A 20925-nucleotide genomic window follows, 5' to 3' on the forward strand; every position below is an offset into this window, starting at 1 on the left:
TTCGGGAAAGTCCAAATTTCAATCTTGAGAACTTGGAAATGGCGTGAGTGTACGGACACGACCAAGGGAAAGGGGGTTTGGTCTAGAGAAAATGTACTATAGGGACTCGAAAGTGTGCTCCAGCGCTCTTAGGGGACGAAGAACGCAGCGGACCGAACCTTAGTGGATATCGATACCCATCTCAAGGCCGACTGGGTCTCGCATACGAAGTATAAATGCTGATCAGCTTACCCGGAAACCGCGATGCGCAGCGAATATTCGAATTCAAACTGAAGCGAGACCAATTGTCGTGCGCCATGGGGGCATTGGGCATCAATGGGATCGGGCGTTCGTGATGAACAATAGGGCAAAGACCGGTGGGGACCCTCCCAACGCTGACATGTTCAATTGATAGCCAGATAATGCCCAAGTATATGTACCGTGTTAACTGGCAAGAATGGATGGGTCCAATGACCACGGGGTTTGCTGTTAGGGGGGATGAAACATCATTCTCGAGGCCTGTTGCATTCCCCCCTTCCCCGGGACATGGCGCCTGCAGTTCCCATGTTTATGCATCTGCCGCATGATTGTTGCATTTCGAGAAGCTCCTCGCTTTCCATTACGAGCTCTACGGGATGAAAGTAAATCCATGAATCGTGCGCAAGGTCGAAGTAGAAACGAGGCAACTGGCACCCTAACCCCAAAATGGACATGGTCATGTGATCTCGTCTGTTCGCAACTTCGTCTTATCCTATCACCGCCGCCCGAAGGGTCATCACCACTCGAACTCTCCTCAATTGTCCCTCCGCCATGTTCGCTGCTAGACGTTTCGCTGCCTCATCACGGCGACTTGCTGCGCAGCAGCCGCCCCGTCGTTTTGGCTCCCACTCCGCCCACGCTGAGCCCGTGAACGAAGGCCTCGGTGTAAGCTCTTACCCCCCGCGGCCGACCTTGAAGTCTACCACGAGCTTCAAAAAAGGCCCAATTCCAAGTGAATCGTCGTTAATATGTGATATCTACCCAACAGCGCAGCTTCTACGTCACCGCTGGCAGCATCGCCTCCGCATACATCCTCTACCGCATCGGCAGCCAGGACTCCGCCTCGGAGTCGTGGATCTCTGGCCTGATCAGCAAGTTTACTCCCTCGGAGAAGGACTTTGAGCAGCGCAATGCCATTCACACTGCTCTTATGGAGAAGGCTGCTGCGGACCGCCACCTCCTCCAGAGTCAAGGACCCCGCGAGTCCTATGACTTGAGAACCCCCGAGTACGTGAACTAGCTCTGCTGTGGTGATATCAATCCTAATTCTCTTTTTTTTCCCCCCGCAGGATGCTCAACTCTCGCTTCCCCTACAATGTTGCCCCCGGTTCCCAGGCCGACTTGAGCAAGGTCAAGGCTCACTACGAGCGCCAGAACAGGGAAATTGAGGCTGCCGGCGCTACGCGGGAGAAGCTCTACGACTAAGGCAGTTTGATTTTGAGCTGTCTTAATAGACGTGTACGAGGAGGCAAAACATGTACATATACGTTGGGACCAGGAAGTTCGAACCGGCACTTTATCATTAAATTCCATTTGTTTGAAGACCCGTTTTCCAATGGCCGTGTCTATGGTGTTGGTATATTCATCTTTCTTTTCGTTCACATTACTTCGCAGCAGGCGTGATCTCCAACACGACTCTGCCGACGCCTTCCGACTGGATATCCACTTTGTGCTGCACCTCCAACTCATCTCCGCAGACTTTCTGCAACACGGCGAGGAATTCATCCACCCCACCTCCGACTCCAAAGTAGACCTTCTTCGCAGCAATCAACGCCCGGCTCTTCGCTGGATCCGTGCTAGAACGTCGCAGCAAAGACAAAAGGGTCTCTGAGAACGCCGTCAATGACGACGGCGAGTAGATCGTCTCGCTAGCCATCACCAGAGTCTTATAATCACCCCCACTGCGAGTGGAGAACACAAAGTCGACGAACTCGGGAGACCAGGCACCCGAGATGAAGTCGATGGAGATCCCGCGCCGTGCCAGGTCGGCCTTGAAGTCGTCTACTAACTCGGGCGTAATGTCCAATTCCTCTTCCGGGGTCGTCTCATCTACATCTGACGTGGCAGGCTGGGATCTGCAGTTCGACCATGTCAAAAGGAGATTAGGAAGCGTCACGAGACGCAAAACTGCGTCATTGTAATCTGCAAAGGTGAAATGCACTTTGCGTTGCGGGGCATCCCCCGCGGGTTCTGTTTGGCCGAGGATATGGGCAAACAGAGCTAGTGATGGGACTGCAGTGCCTGCACCGAGCTGTTCCGGGTAGTAATGTTAGCACTTCACTCCATGAGTCATTTATCAGGGTGGTACATGCCTCGATAATATGGACATTTGTCTGCGAGTCGACCAAAGACTCCACGGCACTTTCACTAGCAACCAGCTTGGCAAGATCCAGGGCGCATTCCCAGGTTTTGAAGCCGCCCTCGTAGAAGTTAGGCTTGAGGTCACCCTCTTCCAGACCAGCGATCAGCTCGGCATTATCGTGGTCTGCGCTGTCCTCTGCCATCAATTGGGTGCGGATGTCGATTATTTCTCGGCGCGCGATGACAATGGGTGTCTCGCTGATAGTGAGCCGATTGTAAAATATTTGTGATGGAAGAATTGAGAGCTGTCTTCTTGTTAGGTCTGCGGTTTGATTTTCGGGATCAAAGCGAAGTTTTATGTATTCTCTCTGGAGAAAGACGCACCCATTCGTTCATATCATGTTGACTGGCATTAACCAGTTCAGGGAGAGCATTCGCCGTGCCTTGGGGGGCGACGACATCAGAGGTTCCGGTATTATGCTCGGCCTCATCAATGTCAATGTCATCACCGGAGAAGCCGAAGCTGAATGCCATGGTATTGACCGGCCCGCTTGTGATATTTTGTCAAAGATGTGCTTTGTGGTGAAGCCGGATGTAGGATATACTGTGGACAAATCACTGCTGGGTGACTATTTACCACACTTGGATAGGAAGATAGAATCAAGTTGTCGATAACGGGCAACAGTGGAATGAATCAGCGTGAACCTGCGAAGCTGTGCTCATCGGCGAAGCATATCCAAAAAATTACAGTGGGCCGTTTGGATGACTAAGCAAGTAATGGGCCTTCATACTCTGCCTCGAACTTGGCCGGGAACTTCGAAGCCTTCAAATCTGAGGCTTTCAAATCCATCAAATTCAAATAGATGATCGGACGGGAGCTAGCTAGCTTTATCTTATTTCTGACAGACATCTGAATCGTTCCGTTCGACAGCATCTTCATTTTTATGTAGAAACGTTCATAGAAAGGTTCACAAGAAGAAATGCAAAAGTGGGGTTTTAACTGTTGTAGCTAGACATCATATCAAGCCAGCGGCAAAGTCGTAAACAAAAGAAAATCGTCTATTATCTAGTTTCGTTATGATGCAAGATTCAAAATATGACCGAGAACGCATGAAGCAGATCAAGCGCTGCCATTGGACATATCAGCCTTCTCCAAGGCCTGCAACACATCGGCCAGCAGATCCTCGGCGTCTTCGACACCGCAGCTCATGCGCACGAGGTCGTCAAACACACCAGCAGCCTCACGCTGGTCCTTGGGGATACCAGCGTGGGTCATGCTGGAGGGAACCTCGCACAAAGACTCGACACCACCCAGACTCTCGGCCAGGGTGAAGACCTTGATGTACTTGCAGAAGTTGTGCGCAGCAGTCTGGCCACCCTTGATGCGGAAGCTGAGCATACCACCGCCCATGCCATCGCGGTGCTGCTTGAGAGCAATCTTGCGGTGGGGGTGGGAGTCGATACCGGGGTAGTTGACGGAGATGACGTGCGAGGAAGCCTCAAGAGCCTTGGCCACGGTGGTGGCGTTCTTGGTAGCTTCGCGAGCGCGGAGGTGCAGGGTCTTCAGACCACGGTGAGCCAGCCAGCAGTCGAATGGCGAAGGGACAGCGCCAATGGCATTCTGAAGGAAAGAGAGACGCTCTTTCAGGTCATCGGAGTTGAAAGCGGCGACACCCATCAAGACATCGGAGTGGCCGTTGATGTACTTGGTGACGGAGTGGACGACGATATCAGCGCCGTGGACAAGCGGGTTCTGGACGTAGGGGCTCATGAAGGTGTTATCGACAACGACGAGAATGCCATGACGGTGGGCGATCTCAGCGACGGCCTTGATATCGACCAGGCCGAGGGTGGGGTTGGAGGGTGTCTCGATCCAGATGAGCTTGGTGTCGCCGGGGCGAATCAATTCCTCGACGTGCAGCTCGATGGTGGGCGAGAAGGTCACCTGGACGCCGTGGGCGGCGGCAACCTTGGTAAAGTATCGGTGGGTTCCGCCGTAGACATCGGAGACCGAAACGACGTGCGACCCGCGGGCAAGAGACTGCAGGATGTTCGCGGTTGCGGCGGAGCCGGAAGAATAGGCCAGGGCGTATTTGGCGTGCTCGAGAGCGGCCACAGCAGTCTCGAAGTTATCCCTACGAAGGTGTCAGCGAGCGAATTGGGCGCGGGTGCTGGAGACGGACCGGTTAGGGTTGGAGCTGCGAGTGTACTCGTACAGGCCGACGGGGCTGCCGACGCTGGTCTGAGCATAGGTGGTGGATAGAGAGATCTATGCGATTGTAAGCGACAGTTCCATAGAAGCTGAAGATGCTGTAAAAGCGAAGAGGCGCAATCGTACGGGAGCAATGACAGCGCCAGTGACCGGGTCGTGAGGGGCTCCGGCGTGGACAGCGAGCGTGCCGAAGCGACGCTCAGTAGAGTGACCGTTCTCCATGGATCCCATTGTGAATGATGAGTTGAGGGGAAAATACAATGCGAAAGTATATGAGGGAGAAAAAAGACCGAAAGCGTCGATGAGGTGATTTATCAACGATAAGATGAGATCACCGCACTTGGAAAACTGCTTGATTATCAAGCACGGGAGCTGAGAGAAACCTTATGAGTGTTCCGTACGTGAAAAAACGTGGTTTAACGTTTCATCTCCAAAAAAAATTCTATTTCAAGAATGGATCCCAATTTCTTTTACGTTGCCAACGGTTTTTGGAGCATAGGGCGATCGATCGCCTTATCGTGAGTGGCTCGGAGCCGCTAAACGCCCCACAATTGGGTCTTTTTACCGGGCGTAGCCGCGGCGAAAAGTCTGAACACTCCGATCTGTCGGAGTGATCGGTGTGTTGCGATCGTCATGCCGGCCCGGTGGTTGTGATTTACTTAACTAGGTTAAATCAATATTTGGAGAAAGGTTAGTGGAGAGAATATATTTGTTTACCCCCAAGGTCCCTCATGTCCAATCTGCGCCCGAGACAGGTCAAACATTTCTCCAGTCGTGTACCTGGGTATGTGTAGCGCTACCGCGGTCCTTCACTTGTATAATTGTGTGTTTATTGCGTGCCAGAGGTCCGAGAACCCCAACATCATTTCCAATTAACAACTATGTTGGAACGTAGCATGTCTATTGAATGTTTATGAAATTTGTGGCCACCGGGCCACGGGTATCTGATCTGACTACTAAGGAAATGGAGCGCCTGTCTAGTAAAAATGCCTTCACCACCAAGCGACGGGTCCAAGGCCGGCCATCTGCATTGAGCCCTAATAAATCAGTCAGCTGAGTCCACAAGCACCCGAAGGAATCGCGTACAATAATCGAATATGGCGGTTTCCTTTCCATAGCAGGCGCATCGGCGAGTTCGGGCGCATTGGGAATCTGGTCGTGCCACTCTTCCGTTTCGACGCGGAAACGGACGATTTCTCCAACATCGAAGTAGAACGTGGATCCTTCGTCGTTTACCCAGACCCATACTTGATCCGCGTAGTCGCTGTGTCGGGTTAGTGCAAGGCCACAGAGGCGAGGGAGTTGGCTCACAATCTAGCATTGTCTAGGAGCAGACCCGGAGGAATCAGGATATCGTTGAAAAATTCAACAGCGACTGGAATGTGTCAGCAAAGGATGCACATGAAGTCGATGAAGACTCACTTTTGATGCCGTGCTCGGTGCCGCTGGCGATCTTGCCCATCATGATCTCGCCCTTGAAGGGCCTGAAGACGATCAGGCGGAATTTAACTGGTCGGTCAGTAAAAAAAAATAACACCACGCCTGAAACTGCTTACCATTAACGTTGACAAGGCCGGTTCCATGGCCGATCAGACCGTCTGAGGACTCGAGGAGGTCATAGAAGCTGATGCATAGACCGATCTTTTGGATTACCTGAACGCTGTCAGGGATGCTTGAGTTGCACCGGACGCTGAGTCACGCACCTTGTTGGCGTATTTTTCGTTAATGTTATCTTCAATCGCCACAGCACTGAACTTGGAAAAGTCCTCTGGCGAGATCTGGATCAGATCCGACATGGTAGTCTGCCGCAGTCAGTGAGCACGATATCCCGCCTGCCAGGCCAGATGAACTTACCAGGATGAACATGATGGCGAATATGATGAAGAACCGTTATATTAAAGGGAGAAGCATATGGGCTCTCAGCTATGACGGCACCCTGTGAATCCAAAAAAGTCATGATTGTTCAACAGTGCGGATCCTGCACGCACGTGACCTCCGCAGCTGTCAAAAAGTTAGAGCTCGAAAAAAACTACGCTCAAGCAGATCTCATTTTTTCTGCGCCATGGTGTAGAGTCCCCTTTTTTGCGCTGGGACCTCGGCCAGGGCAACTATGAGCTCCCAGGGGTTTTCATTTCCTCCACCACCACCACCACCACCTCCGACCTCCCAACAACCGGCCTATCCCCCCTCCGCGCAGCATGGACACTGGAATGGACGTGGTGCTGGTGGACGCGGCCGAGGCCGTGGAAATCGAGGTCGTGGAGGTGGTGGACATCACCACCAGGATAGTGGCCGGTCTTCCTATCCCAACAACCCCGGTTACAACTACGCGCCTGGAAACTATGGCTATCCAGCTCAGCCGGCACCAGCAACGTCGTACATGACTTCCCCGCCCTATACTCACCAGCAACCTAATTTTCAACACCCTCCGAATCCGCCACCTTATCAGACTCCGCAACCATTCTCACCACCTGCAGGTTCACCCACCTACCAACCGCTGCCGGGATATAATACCCCCAACCTCGGCCACTCCGCTTCCTACTCTACACCACCCAGTACTCCATACCCTCCCGGCGTTTCGACACACCAGCATGCGTCTCCGCCGGCAAACCCCATGATGATGGGCTCCATGCCCTGGGGGCCGGAAGTGCAGGCTCCTCCCGGCTCGTACGCTGGACATGGACGACGAGGCTCTTGGTCGTCTCACTCGCACGGGAACCATGGACCCAAATCGCGAAATCACCACAAGCGAGATCACTCGTCTGCCTTCAATAAACCTCAGCCCACGGCGCCGCGGACACCAGCAGCCCCGGCAGTCCCGAGTTTTGGCAACCCGTTACCATCGAAGCCACCACCCGCGGCGGATGCTACGCGAAAGCCGAAGAAGAGGAAACGGAAACACAACCAGCTGGGCTTGACCCCGAAGACCGAGGAACACGAGTCTAGCGAGGAAGAGGAGGAGGTGGACGAGGAGTCCAAATTGGCCCAAACCGGCACTGGCGCCGCTCCTCTCCAATTTACGTACAAGGGACAAACGGCCAAATTGCAGTCGCCTTCGGACATTGCAGCGTGGATTGCGGAACGAAGGAAGAAATTCCCAACGCAGGCTCGAGTCGATGAAAAGAAGAAGGCTTTGGAAGAGGCTAAAGCTGCGCGTGATGCCGCTCGCGAGGCCGCCCGTCAAGAGAAAGAGAAGGAAAAGGAGAAAGTCAAGCAGAAACAGGTCGAGCACAAGCTCGGCCAAGAGGCTGCAGACCCGGCACTCGACGAGGCGATGAAGGCGCAGCGCAAGGCTGACAGAATACGGCGCAACCTCGATCGAGAGCAAAAACGGTTCGCCAAAGCCGAGGCGGCAGCAGAAGCCGCTCGTCTCAAGGTCGAGGCGCTACAAAAACAGGCAGAGGGCCTGGATATGGGTCAAACTCCCCAAGTCAATGGTTCAGCTGCTCCCGAGACCAGACAAGAAGCCGACCTGAAAACCAAACCATCCGACTCAGCTGAAGGCGTGGATCCGATGTCTCTCGATGCCACGGACACGGCGAAAGCGGTGGATTCTCAGCTTGGTGATACCAGATCCATCCCTGCCGAGACGGTCGACGCCACAGCCGACCGTCTGGAAGGAGCGATGGATCTTTCTTCCGATGTGTCAGATCCTAGCGACTGGACCTCATCCAGTGGCTCCGACGCGGATTCCGAGTCCGACAGCGACGGCGACGGCGACTCTGCCCCGGAGGAAGCCACTTCGCGTCGGCAGGGCCCCGAGAGAGTTCCCCCGCCTCCTCGCGAAGGCAAGAAGATCAGATGCCGTCATTTCGCTCGTAGTGGACAATGTAACCGGGGAGACAGCTGTCAATTCTCGCACGAGGCCCCGGAGCGCGGCCCCAAGACCAAGGCTAAGACAGTCGAGAAGAAGGGGCGCAAGGGACTTCTTCAGGCCGTGAGTGTCACCCCCTCCCTTGTGAACAAGCTTTCGAGCCACGTACTAACAAAACTAAAAGCTGCTGGACCGGCAGAAAGAAGACGAAGATCGCCGAGCCATGGAAGTGATCAGCTGGCTGGGGCAAAACGGCCTGCTAGAACCCTCGACCGGTTCGCAGGCGAACGGCGCCCCGCTATAAAATCGGATACCCTTACGGCTCCGCCGGAGCACGTTACGAGCACGGCACACACGGTGGTTTTTTTTGTTTTTATTTACGTACGCACAAGCACATGGGAACAGGGGTAAAAAAGGGGTGGGCCGATTTAGAAGCCGGGGTCAACTTGACTTACGTGGACTCTGGGGCCGAAAAATGAGAAAACATTTGGACATGCTCATTTTCAACCCCATCTCAATATTCTTAGCTGGTTCGTTGTTCCAAGAATAGCCATACGGGGCCCCGAGCAGGAGCCAAGTCAAAAAGCCAAAAAGAGGGAGTAACGCCGAAGGACTGCCTAGAGGACCCAGCCGGTCTAGCCGAGTCCATCGTACACAATTTACGGTCTTGTGCCCTTTGGGCGGGTGGAGCAGTGTCATTTAAGGTACACCGCAAGCGAGGGACACGACTGGTGAACTACTGCGCCAAGCGTCGAACAGAGCCCGCGCGTGGCCAATTATTGTGCACATTTGGCCACCTGTGGATCTCCGCCACGCGCAGTCCGACGCAGTTCCCCGATTGTCCCTCGTGGTGATGCTCTCCCTCCAATCCCAGTCTCGCCCCGCCCTCGCGCTATTTGTTGATGTCCGTCTAGTGCTCCCGGCGCTTCCCTAGCGGACACCGTCCATGGCGCAGCACCCTCTTTTATATCCGGGAGCCTCGCTTCGCTTCTCATTTCGCCTCTGCCTTTTGCCTCTTCTGTCATTCACGAGACTCGCGCTTCGCTCCTTTTAAAACACCCGCACGTCGCCGCTATTAACATTGCTTTTTGAAACCCTTCACTTCACTCCTTTCACCAAACTCGGCCCCCCTTTTCATCTCTAGATCACATTCGGTATCCTTTGAGAGTCACGATGCGCGCTTTCATCTGCCTTGCTGTCTCCGCACTTGCGGCTGTTGTTGCCGCTAATAGCACTGCCAACCCCTTCCAAAACCCTCCCGGTGGCTACACCTTCACTGTCGGCCAGGCCACCACCCTGGTCTGGCGTCCTACCACTCCCGGCACCGTCTCCCTGCGCTTGCAGCACGGTGAGCTGACCACTTCCACCGACGGCACTGCCATTGCCTGTGAGTATTTGATCGGAAACCTACCCCGAAGCCGTGACATTAGAACTAACCCATCGTGATAGCTGGTATCCCCAACGATGGTAGCTACACCTGGACCGTCCCCTCGGACGTGAGCTCGGAGGCGTACACCATCGAGATCATCTCCGATGAGGACGCGGATGACTACAACTTCCTGCCCCGCTTCGTCATCGCCGGAGCTACTGCCGCCGCGACTACATCCAGCGCCGCCCCTACCACCACCTCGGCCACCCCGACCACTACTTCCGTGTCAACCACTAGCACTCCCAGCACCAGCTCCACCAGCTCCACCAGCTCCAGCGCCTCCAGCACCTCCAGCTCCGCTGCTACCACCATGACCACCATGACCACCACTACCAGCAGCTCCTCAGCCGTATCCACCAGCACCGGCTCAACCTCTACTTCCAAGTCCAGCAGCACTGCTTCTGCCTCGTCCTCGCAGGCCTCAGTGCCCTCTACCAACGCCGGCCTGGTCAACCGCGTATCCGGCGGCATGCTGGCCCTCGTCGCTGGCGCCATCGCCTTCCTGTAAAATGACTTGATCTGGATCATCAGATGAGGCTTACGTCTTGTACAGCTACGTCTTGTACTTTATATTCTGGGCTTGGTTGTTTTTGGTTTGCATCTTTGGATTTGGCCAATTCTCTCTAGTCATCCACTGGCACATGCACATACCCCCCTGTGCCAGACCGGATCTTAATCATGTAAGGCTCGGGCCACTCTTTTTTTACGAATGTACTTTTGACCAATTTAATGTGTATGGCATTTTCACTTAACTGCGTCTTTCACACTTACCTTCCTATTATATGGCCACGCGTACAGTAATCTAGGAGTAGAAAAAATGGTTTGCTCACACCCCTCGACCCACTCAGGTACTCCTGATGACGGTGGGTCTTCGGAGATAACATCTGATGGGACGTAAAGAGAGAAGCATACGAGATACGACCCTCGGAGCACATCACAAACCACAAGTATCGAAAAGTTACCTACGAGTAAGGGATACCACCCCCCCCCCCCCCCCCCCTCCAACAAAACAAAACCAACAACCACAACACGGAACCGAAGAAAGAATTCTCGCAGTGTAATGAGGATCAACTGGAGCTAGTTTAGGTAGCATCTTAGTTCGAGTCGGTGGGGCAACGGGCCTACGTAACGTCAATAGCCCGCGAGGGGTATTTGCTTTACTCCTTCGGTTGAACTCTACTGTGCTTGTGTGTTTGTTTGTTGTACGTCACTACCGCGCTTTCGATAGGGTGATCTATGCACAGAGCTACGGAGTACTATACGCAGCCCTCCTAGCCTACGCTAAAATGCTAGTGTTCTCAAGGGAATTAAGGGATGAAGGGGTGTGAAGTCGATCTCTCTCGCAAAGTCAATTGCCGATGAACCAGGAACCAGGAACGCGGTGATTATACGGGGGATCCTTGCTGTGCTTGGTGCGTCAGTGCCTGATTGTTTCCATGTTGTTCCCATGCGGTTTCGGTTGTCGGATCGTCGTTCCGGCTGGGTCAAGCTGCACAGGCGGGCTGGGCACCTGGCCATGTGGTTTGGGAACTGGGCTTGGGTTTGTGAAGAAGGGCGTTCGGCTGGAGATGGAGGCTCGCAGGGTGGCTGCAGGGGTCCAAATCTATCGGGTGTGTTTCTAGGAAACACATTGAGCCTTTTGATTTTCTTGAGAGATTGCTCTTTCCACTGGTCAGGCCTTTGGAATCGTAGGTTCCATTGTCGCGACCTGTAGTTCGTAACAAAATGCGGGGACTGTTGAGCGAGAGGAGGGAAAGGGTGCTCGATGTTAAGATGGCATCAACGTTGGTATTCCACCCCGGCCAACGTGCTTTTAGTCAATGTCACTTGAATAAGGCTCTGTTTTGTCTAAAATTTTCTTGTATAGGAAGCAGCTCATGTCTGAGTGAGAGAGAGTCAGCTGTAGGGCCTCTAGTTTCTCATGGTCAAAGAATCTAAATAAAGACGGTTGGGTGTTGTGCTTCGCAGCCTCTGCGAAGGCTTCCTGGTCCATGTTCTAGAAGCCTTACCTTCTTCCGACTACTCTTCCGATCATCCAGGTATCTGACTCAATTTGTACTTCCTGGAGGACTTGTTTGAATAGTGTTGCATTGCTGGTACATGTGGCGAGACATTCCGCCTCTGATAAGATCTCCTAGTTATAGATCCTTCCTCAAGGTACCCGATACCCAAGCCTGCAATAACTATCTCGTTGAGGACCATCCAGGTAGCGCGGGTTGCGTTCGTCACCAGCTCAGCCTCGTTGGGCGGCATGGCAATCGTTCCTAATTCAGGCTTGTCCCGGTGTCAATGCTTATTCCTCACGGTCCTCGTAATCTTCACCTCCTGCAACGGCTGGTTCCTGCGATATCGTGAACCTCCGTCTTCGCAGCGGCTCATTGTATAACCTGTGTCGCAGCGATGACGGTTTATTCACATCTCGGCCATGTCGCCATGCTGTGAGCCCACATCTGACACCGAACCCTGACAAGGGGCCATTTTGGGCCTGCATATTGGCATCTTGAATCCCGACAGAGCATGATTCTAAGGCCCGGGGGAATCCAGGGAGCTGCGAAATACGAAGCCAGAGTTTCAGCCTTGCTCACCGTCATTGCGAAGTTTTCGATGCGCATGCAAGGTTCACCGATTTATGGTCGGAACTAAGTGGCCCCGAGTGGTAGCGGCACCCGCCGCAAGGGCGCCCTGGCATGGTGCACACACTACCGAAGCCTCGCTATTCATATCTTGCGCTTCTCTGATGTGTCCAATCTGGTACGGGGAAAAGTGACTGCCTACATGTGAGATATGCGCGCATGGACATTCGCCCTGGGTTCCTGGTATTCGCTGGCGATGCTGAATGGCCAAGCCCATCTCACCCCCATCGGATCCCCTTGTACGACGCTGCAGGATCAGCGTGCCAACAATGACAGTTCGGTTAACAATGATCGTCCCGCTGAGGGTGAAGATGCGATCATGCATAACACGAGAATCTGAGATTTTTTGTGTCATCGTCTTGAGTCTATATAAGTGCCCGAAGAATACCCTGCCACTCAGTTCGACCAGGAGACTTTGATATTCTTCCAAACAGCGTGACCTTCCAGCAAAACTTGGTGTTTGAGTACATTTTTATAATCGACTTCTCGCAGTTGCACTTTTCTTCACCATGCCGAGCATCTACTTCACCTTGTCTGCTGCGGCCCTCGCTGGCTTCGCGAGCGTGGCCCAAGCCCAGACCAACATTACAACCAATGCTTGCGCTGACGGATCCAACTACTCATCGTGCAATCGCAATGTCGCCAACAACTGGAGTTCCTGCGTGAATGACTGCAATGGCGATGGCAACTGCATGGTTGACTGCGGCTGTACCGCGCACCAGGAGTATATCAACTGCATGGCTCAGTCCTGCTGGAACCAGGTAAGCTCAGCCTCAATTGACCAAAAAAAAATTCACATATTGATAAAACCTACAGGTCTACTCTTGCGAGTACCAACTCTTCGTGCAACAGTACTTCTCCGTATGCCCCAGCGCCGTTGAGCCGATCCCCTTCTGGCCGGCGCCGGATAACGCGCCGAACCGTTGCTCCTGCGACCTAGGCAAGGTGCTCCAGAACACCCTTACCGCACGCAAGGAACAGGTGACCTGCATGAGCAACGTCACAGACCAGACAGTCAGCGAAGCTAGCAATGGCAGCATCGCGAATCTGGGCAACGGTCTCGATATCGCCAAGCAAGCAACTGATTGCGCCTGCTGCGGTGCCAGTGCCAGTTACTCTGCGTAAGCCCCCCAATGGCCCCCATTCATACAAATATCAAAAGAATACCAGCTAATAAGCAACAGTGCCTGGGAAGTCTGCCCGAACACAGTCCCCACACTGGCCGGCGCAGACCTATGGCCCGTCTTCTTCCCCGACGACATGCCCAACATGTACACCTCGATCCCCAACTGGGCCTGGGACACCTGCGACTCGACCCTGGATAACGTCCAGTGCCAGGACATCGGCTTCAACGACTCCTCCGACAAGTTCTACAAGCCCGGCGATTTCCCCAGGAACGGCACCTCCACTCTGTCCAATGTTGCGGGCACCGTCACCGCGCCTCCCAGCGGCACCGTCATTACCTGGTCCCAGGCGTCGTCTACTTGGACTGTCACTGCCACTGGATATGATGCAAAGGCAGTTGCTAGCCAGAGTGATTACCGCGCCACTGCTACCGGTACCGGTGCTCAGTACCCCGAGCAGACGAGTGTGGACAATGTGAACGGCGCTGGAAATGTGCGCCCTGTTGGCGGTGCTGTTGCTGCGCTTGGCTTCGTCGGTGCTTTGATGGCACTGTAATTGCGACTTTTTACAAAGTCGGAAAATTCCAGTGGAGTAAGAGAGAAGTGGCAATTTGATATTCATAAGGTGATGAATATGGACGGGGTTGATGATTTACGGATATTGCATGGACAAATTGGACTGGAGTTACTGCTATAGGAAGCTCGACGGACATAATAATGCTCTTGCGATTCTTGTGAATGGATATCTAATTTATGTCAATCATAGCCAGCCGGCGTAATGCTAAGTTTCACCAGCCAGCCACAGTCTAAAAAAATAGGGCAAGTAAAGCCCATCCCGTAACGCCGGGCATGCTGAATCATGCCACCCTAATACAAAGCCCTTGCACGGCCTCTTCTAAAGAACCAAAACAGTAAAGACCCTCGCGGAAACAATCACGCCGGGCCCCATGACGGCATAACCCGCTTCAAGAACTTCATAAACTTGAAGAAGCCCACCGCATACTCCGCGTTCCCATGAGGGTCAACAACACGTTCGGGGAAAGCAATACCAGCCCCAAACAAACCAGGAATGACGGGCCCATCACCAGGCGCATGGAACTTGCCCGACTCATGATCGAACTCCATAGCGAGAGCCCGATCATTCTTCATAAGTTGCGGCAATGGATCACGCGTGAATCCCACGGCGTGGACGATATGCGAGCAGTCAGGCAGATGCTGTTGATACATTTCCAATTCACGGGCTTCACCACCGGCACAGTCGACCTTCGACAGGACCTGGCCAGCAGGCGATGTCGAGAGACGGTCATCTTCGAGTTCGGAGCGGGCAAAGTCGGCGGCTAGGCCCTTTAGACCTGTGTTGTCGCGCAAGATCCACCCGTCCTTGTACTCCGCGTAGCGGAGGGGGTGACGGGTGAACCATTTCACGCGTAGGTGGGGGTGCGACTCGCGGGCGAGGGTGACCAGGTTGAGGATTGCGAGGATGGCGGAGTGAGAGGCGCCGACGATCGCGACTGTGGAAGGGGAGGTTTTTGGGAGAGTCTCTGCGAGCTCGGAGGGTTTGAGGACTGTGTCGAGGTCCAAGCGAGTGATGTTGAGGCCCGGAACCGGGACGGGGATGTTGGTTGGGTGGGCGCCCGTGCAAAGGATCAAACGGGAGGTTTCGATTTCGAGCTCTTCCTCTGAATCATGGCGTTTGACGGTGACGGTCCATTTGTTTTCTGTGGTCTGTGTCTGTCACGAGCGATGACATCAGTGTTAGCCCTTTCTGCGTGATATGTAGCTATTTGATGTTGTGAAGGTACCTTCTCGGCCAGGCTGGCGGTGGTGACGAAGCCGCGGCATGCGTAGACCTGTTCCATTTTCATGAGGCCGTCTGTTAGGCCGCGGACCATGTCTGCGGCGTAGTGCAGGCGGCAGGTCTTCTCCTGGTCCAGTTTGGCCATCGTGGAGAATGCATTGGGGAGATGCGTGTTCTCGATGATGGTCTTGAAGGGTTGTGTCGCGTTGGCATAGGCCTGGAAGAGCGCCACTTTGGTGTTGCTGGAGGTCGTTAGTAGACAATCTTGCGTCTGGTTGTATATCACGAACCTAGGAACCTCGCGGTATTTCCGGTTGACTCGACCGGACTCAAAACTGGGGTCAATCCAGGCTATCGTGCCTATCTGGCGCTCTAACAAGTTCCCCATGACTGCAACGCCGGCCGGGCCGGCGCCCACGACGACTGCTGCGCATTTGCGAGATGCCATTGGTGCAGGTAAGTATGCAAGGAAAGACAGACCGGAGTGAATGAGAGAGAAAGCGCGCTCTATGTGAAAATAAACGATACTTTTGAGGAGAAAACCAAAGTGAGAAAGACAGATTCATTCGGGTATCTAAAGATAAATAAGACTGACGCAACGTAGACCGCAAAAGCATCGCCGACTTAAAAAAAAAAGAGGGGGGCGAGGGGGGTTAGACAGAAGGATCAGTCAAGACCCGAAGGACGACCGAGGGATGCGTAAGTCACCGATCACCATCTGGTAGTGCAGATAACGCAACCAGGATCCAGTCGGGACGTCGCCAGTGGACAGGACACTGGTATAGCAGCCCCCATTATCGTGACACACTGCAGGGTTCTCTCGGTCGAGATGTCGCGGCAGAGGCGTCGATCGGGGCTCACAGCGAAAAATTCTGCTCTTTGATCCCCTCTCAGTTGATTATCGGGGACTTAAATTGACTCGAAGCTCTGTTTAGTCGCGAAATGGCCAAGGTATCGGTCGCCGATTGAATGGGTCGCCGAATGCAGTATGGGCCCCACCGCTTCGGGGACGCTTTGCTTCGGCCTATCGGCTGGGTCGGGTATTCCCAGGCGGGTTGGGAAGGGACATTGCCCTGGGAAGGGTCGACCACATGGCTCATGGGGGCTTTAATGCGGATAGAAAATTGCTTGTTAGTATCATGATGACAGTCGAGTTAGGGGGATTCCTCGACAAAGAAGAAAGGTCGAGGAGGTCGAATGGTCTTATACTCCTCTTCTGGCGCTGATCGGGCTGTCTTGGCACAATTGCGTGATTGTAGTGGCCTCAGGCTGATTCGCGGCCTGAGGCATGTTGTATAGCCCGGTGATAGTCAGTATTTACCTATTCAAAGGGAGTTCGGTCCAAGCATCTATTTGAACAGATGCTGAATATCTCATATAGTTTGTCGGTGTTGACACATTGCTATTTCAGGCTGAAATTATTCCTGGGCGATCACATCGTCCCTTATGCACTAATCATATCTACATGGCTGGGCCCTCAAACCACAGGAGTCTCATCAGACAGCCCAGAAGATACGGACGCTCGCATAGTCCACATGATTGCTCCAACCCGGAAACCTTGCCCGAGCCCACAGCGCAATAGAGTCTCCGATCTCCAACTCTCTTACGCTGCGTCCATCCAAAGTACAACGACCACGACCCTCAGACCGCTCGATCTCATAAGCCTCCGCTGACTCTGGCTCAATATCGTCCAGATAGTGCCATGTGATGACCGAATCTTGCGACTCCGACACCCTGCAACCATTGACTTTTAACTTGTTGTTGCGCGGGAGGAGCAAATCGTCGTCAGGAGCATAGTGTCCCCTTTCTTGCCCACGTTCATTGTTCAATAACTCCTGCTCGGTGCCGTTGGCATACATGTTCTTCGTGTGAGCAGCATGGATGACCTCCGTGTCGAACCAGGTCCAGGAGCTTTCGTACATATTCGCCCGTATTGGCCCGTGGCCCTGGTCGTGAGACGAAATACGAAACTCAATCTTGCGACAGGGATGCAGCGTGCGATGAGGAAGTGGTTTAGAGATCTCCGATTGTTCTAGGCTCTGTATAATATAGCATGTTAGATGGTTATCCAAGTGGTCCAAAGAAGATAGGAGAATCAAACCTTTCGGTCGTAGCAAAGAGGCACGGTTTTGAGCAAAACCTGATCCCGATCCTTTGAAATGAACCTCTTGATACCTTCCATTCGGCGCTCTGTCGAAGGCCAGTACTCGGCGGCATCAACAATCGCATCTACCAGCTCTGCTGGTAGACTTTGCTGGTATGCTTTCCACTGAAGTATATACCGGACCTTAAGTACATCCCACAAGCTAGGATAGAATATCCTGGTATCAGCTATTGATTCGGGCTGGCGCGCGGGCTCATCTTCGTTTTTCGGCGGGTCCGGGGCGAACAGTCTGCGTAATCGAGCGGGGAGCATGGCGATCTTGATCCACGAGTATTTGAACTGTTGACAATAGCCCCGAGGACTCTAGCGTTTTGTATGGAAAGTAAGTGGCAATGAGTGTTTTGGTTTTGAGAAGCCGAGATCAGGCAACGACCCCACCAAAGCCGGATCAATTATGAGGCCACGAGTCAGCAGTCTCTAAGCTGGAGATTTCTAGAGAGCCGAGACTGAGACTGAGGGTGTGGAATGTCTTGAGGCTGTAGTTTGCAGTCTGGGAAGGTTGAGGTTGTCAAGGTTGAAAGTGAGAGCTGGGACTATCTTATCGGTGCCACCCCCGCATGGGTCCACCCTGATCTATGAGGCCGCACTTGATCTCCACGATGTTCAGAGCTATGAGATATTTACTTGGGGGACCTTGAGCTGAGCAACAAATAGTTTAACAAGTAATGGCCACAATTGCCTCCTTAACCGTTGGGTGGGCCGGTGGTTTACTGTTAGACTCAGTCGCCTACGGCTAGGAATAACAAGCGTGATACGTCAAGACATAATATAATGCATTGATATAGATGATATTTGAATGCACTTGACTTCAAATGCCCGTCCCAACGCCGTAATAGATACACAATAATTTTGATGGGTTCTTTTCACGCTCACGGCTTCTGTCCACCAGCAGCCCGGTATGCGGCAGCGCGCTTACTGCTCCGGCCCTTGGGCTTGCCCTTTGAGCCACGGCTCTTTGTCTTCACCTTGATCGACGAAGATCCCTCTGTGGCACGGTGACCCTCGAAAACGAAGGAGTTGCCGGCGATGCCGCCCTTGCCAGCTTCCTTAATCTTGGCTGCACCGGCGCGACCAAGCAGTTTGCCCGCACGACCCTGGAGCGTCTTCTGGGCCAAGTCTCCCTTTCGCGAATCCTTGCCACCGTCATCACGCTTCTTCATCATCTTCCTGGCGCGAGTGACACGCAGTTTCCGAGGCAACATGGGAGGAAATTTCTTTTCGTTGAGCAGAAGAGCCTCCTCGACACCGTTGGCATCGTAGAACTGGACGTACGCAAAGCCCTTGCCAACACGGGTGCTGCTATCACGGATTACGCGAACTGACTCCACACTCTTCTTGTTTGATTTGCCTCCCGTGTGCTCATTGAAGGTGCGCCAGAGACCCTCTTCAACATCAGCCGGAGCGCGGACCTTCTTCTTCTTGCCGGACTCGTCAGTGGCTCCCTCCTGGTCGACGAAATCCAAGTTGCCCACAAACACACAGCGCTTGTTATCAATCGCAGCCGGGTGAGCAATGCTGTCGACCCGCAAGTGACGGTCGAGAACGACGGTACCGTTCAACGCAGCAGGGGCCTTGCGAGCAGCCTGAGCGGTGGTGTAGACGGCATACGCATTGGTGCTGGGCGTAGTCTCATCAAGAACATCCCTCTTGGCAAACGAAGCGCGCTTGGGAACACCACCACCACTGGCAAACGCAGTAGAGCGGAAACGAATCGACTCAACCTTGTGCGGGCCAGTCGATTCAGACAGCGTCGAGCAGAAGGAGGCCAGGTGACGGAGAAGAGTTTTCTTGCCGGCCTTGGACTTGATAGCGTCGGTAGAAACGTTGCCCAGGAAAACAGTTCGGCTGGACTTTTCGACCTCGGCCGACTTGGGGCCTCCCGAGACACTCTCATGGACCGGCGCGGAGGTCGTCTCTTCCTCGTCGCTGTCTTCTGCCTCCTTCTTATCGTCGGATTCTTCGCTAGCGTCGTCTTCCTTGGCGGGCTTTTGACGCTCCGCTCGCTCGGTCTTTCTCTTTTCCTCTTCCTTGCGCTCCTCCTTCTCAATGCGACGCATGTAGGACGCCTCAAGATCATCTCCCGCATCACCTCTCTTGCGTTTGCGGCTCTGGATGTCGGCTGTCTTTTCTTCCGCAGCGTCGGATTCACTGCCCTCCTCAGGAGCGTCACCCATCACTTCATCCTCCGAGCCAGGAGATTCCTCCTCCGATGCAGATGCTTCATCTTCCTCACCCTCTTCGGCCTTCTTGGCGGTATAACGTTCGACGTATTTCTGAACTGGTGCTTGCACTGGGCCCGCCTGCACGATTGGAGAGTCAGATCAATTTCAAATTTCCAGTAGACGCGAAAACATACACTTTTTTCGAAAAGCGAGGACAGACTCGGGTCCAGACCAGAGCTGGCTCCGAGGAAGGGAAGCCCGCCAGCGGCAGGGGCCTTGGTGTCCGATTTAGACTGCGATTTGGACTTTTTACCCATGATGAGAGTAATCTGTAGTCTCTGAGGAGTCTCTTCCTTCAAGAGACGTTCAATGGGTGGAGTCGAGGAGCACTGGGGGAGTCTGCGCTTTACTCCGAACTTTTTTTTTTCTAGGCTTATCGGTCTTGGCGCGGGAAGCTGATGCACATCACATGATTGGACAGTCTTTCACTGAGTTCTTCAATGATTCGGGATTTATTTTGTGTGATTCAAACATACAATGTTTTTTTAATTTTTTAAAAAATGACTCCGGTAGAAGAGAAGAAAAATTATATGTTCTTTCATGACTTGGGATTGCGGGTAGCCCCTTGTTGATCTATGTTGGCACTGGAAAGGCTATATCTTTTTACTCAAGTGCTTTAGGCTTCGCAATGACTTATCCTCATTGATATACCAACAACAAGACCATAGATCTCATCTCTACTTTCATAACTTCTTTCTGTTTACTTACATGCAATCTGATCGTCCATGATGCCGTCTTCAGCGACGTCAGCGCACGTGATCTGGGAAGTTTTGCAGGCGGTGAGTCTCGCCCTCGCCGGGACGCGGCAGAACCCCGTCACTCGCTTCTGTTGCTCCCCATCTTAGCAGGTCGTCTACCTTTCTCTCTCCTTTCTGGCTACCCTACACTCGATTTGCTTTCCGCATCGCCTTGCCGACCACTGCGATAAACCTTCTCGTGCCCCTCCTGCGCCTCTTCATGCCGACCGCCCTCCCGCGACCCTGTACTGTGGTCCTGCCCGCCTTTTAGCCGACCTCCCCTCGCCTTCAGCACTGGCGCATCGGTGGTTCGACACAATCTGGTGGACCCCTACTCTTGTGAGACGCGTGGACTCAGTCTCGCGTGATCCTTTGCGTATCAGGAACGCGGTGGTTTTGAGAATCGTGCTCGGTCGCGACCAGCCGTGCTCATCACCAGCGTCGCTCCCGGCGCATTGTTGAAACGGTACGTT

General features: G+C 53.5%; 10 protein-coding genes across 10 annotated transcripts; 4 read left to right on the forward strand and 6 right to left on the reverse strand.

Moving 5' to 3' along the window:
- Positions 1–789: 789 nt before the first annotated feature.
- On the forward strand, positions 790–1443 carry N7498_005002 (putative NADH-ubiquinone oxidoreductase 178 kDa subunit; the record flags this gene model as incomplete). The annotated part of the gene is made up of 3 exons (XM_058452064.1): positions 790–903; positions 1007–1245; positions 1308–1443. 3 exons carry the CDS (start codon positions 790–792, stop codon positions 1441–1443), a joined length of 489 nt encoding a protein of 162 aa, XP_058308602.1.
- Positions 1444–1621: 178 nt separating this feature from the next.
- N7498_005003 (protein-histidine N-methyltransferase) lies at positions 1622–2853 on the reverse strand (the record flags this gene model as incomplete). The annotated part of the gene is made up of 3 exons (XM_058452065.1): positions 1622–2269; positions 2331–2624; positions 2704–2853. The coding sequence occupies 3 exons, from the start codon at positions 2851–2853 to the stop codon at positions 1622–1624; spliced, it is 1092 nt and encodes a 363-aa protein (XP_058308603.1).
- A 586-nt stretch (positions 2854–3439) lies between these two features.
- On the reverse strand, positions 3440–4762 carry N7498_005004 (cystathionine gamma-lyase CYS3; the record flags this gene model as incomplete). Its single annotated transcript, XM_058452066.1, has 3 exons — positions 3440–4454; positions 4503–4588; positions 4658–4762. The coding sequence occupies 3 exons, from the start codon at positions 4760–4762 to the stop codon at positions 3440–3442; spliced, it is 1206 nt and encodes a 401-aa protein (XP_058308604.1).
- A 761-nt stretch (positions 4763–5523) lies between these two features.
- N7498_005005 (DNA-directed RNA polymerase III subunit RPC25) lies at positions 5524–6461 on the reverse strand (the record flags this gene model as incomplete). The annotated part of the gene is made up of 7 exons (XM_058452067.1): positions 6386–6461; positions 6235–6333; positions 6088–6184; positions 5954–6040; positions 5843–5906; positions 5618–5795; positions 5524–5568 (listed from the first exon to the last, which is right to left on the reverse strand). The coding sequence occupies exons 1-7, from the start codon at positions 6395–6397 to the stop codon at positions 5524–5526; spliced, it is 582 nt and encodes a 193-aa protein (XP_058308605.1). The 5' UTR covers positions 6398–6461.
- Positions 6462–6641: 180 nt separating this feature from the next.
- N7498_005006 (CCCH zinc finger protein) lies at positions 6642–8649 on the forward strand (the record flags this gene model as incomplete). Its single annotated transcript, XM_058452068.1, has 2 exons — positions 6642–8468; positions 8530–8649. The coding sequence occupies 2 exons, from the start codon at positions 6642–6644 to the stop codon at positions 8647–8649; spliced, it is 1947 nt and encodes a 648-aa protein (XP_058308606.1).
- Positions 8650–9518: 869 nt separating this feature from the next.
- N7498_005007 (GPI anchored serine-threonine rich family protein) lies at positions 9519–10282 on the forward strand (the record flags this gene model as incomplete). The annotated part of the gene is made up of 2 exons (XM_058452069.1): positions 9519–9732; positions 9795–10282. 2 exons carry the CDS (start codon positions 9519–9521, stop codon positions 10280–10282), a joined length of 702 nt encoding a protein of 233 aa, XP_058308607.1.
- A 2634-nt stretch (positions 10283–12916) lies between these two features.
- On the forward strand, positions 12917–14087 carry N7498_005008 (uncharacterized protein; the record flags this gene model as incomplete). The annotated part of the gene is made up of 3 exons (XM_058452070.1): positions 12917–13168; positions 13224–13528; positions 13592–14087. 3 exons carry the CDS (start codon positions 12917–12919, stop codon positions 14085–14087), a joined length of 1053 nt encoding a protein of 350 aa, XP_058308608.1.
- Positions 14088–14464: 377 nt separating this feature from the next.
- N7498_005009 (uncharacterized protein) lies at positions 14465–15777 on the reverse strand (the record flags this gene model as incomplete). Its single annotated transcript, XM_058452071.1, has 3 exons — positions 14465–15262; positions 15334–15571; positions 15620–15777. The coding sequence occupies 3 exons, from the start codon at positions 15775–15777 to the stop codon at positions 14465–14467; spliced, it is 1194 nt and encodes a 397-aa protein (XP_058308609.1).
- Positions 15778–16825: 1048 nt separating this feature from the next.
- On the reverse strand, positions 16826–17745 carry N7498_005010 (uncharacterized protein; the record flags this gene model as incomplete). Its single annotated transcript, XM_058452072.1, has 2 exons — positions 16826–17368; positions 17431–17745. 2 exons carry the CDS (start codon positions 17743–17745, stop codon positions 16826–16828), a joined length of 858 nt encoding a protein of 285 aa, XP_058308610.1.
- A 617-nt stretch (positions 17746–18362) lies between these two features.
- Positions 18363–19972, reverse strand: nop12 (rRNA-processing protein NOP12; the record flags this gene model as incomplete). The annotated part of the gene is made up of 2 exons (XM_058452073.1): positions 18363–19793; positions 19850–19972. 2 exons carry the CDS (start codon positions 19970–19972, stop codon positions 18363–18365), a joined length of 1554 nt encoding a protein of 517 aa, XP_058308611.1.
- Between the last annotated feature and the right edge of the window lie 953 nt (positions 19973–20925).

The sequence above is a fragment of the Penicillium cinerascens genome, assembly GCF_028974065.1.
Source record: "Penicillium cinerascens strain IBT 15544 chromosome Unknown contig_5_segment0_segment0, whole genome shotgun sequence".
In the NCBI taxonomy this organism is placed as follows: Eukaryota; Fungi; Ascomycota; class Eurotiomycetes; order Eurotiales; family Aspergillaceae; genus Penicillium; species Penicillium cinerascens.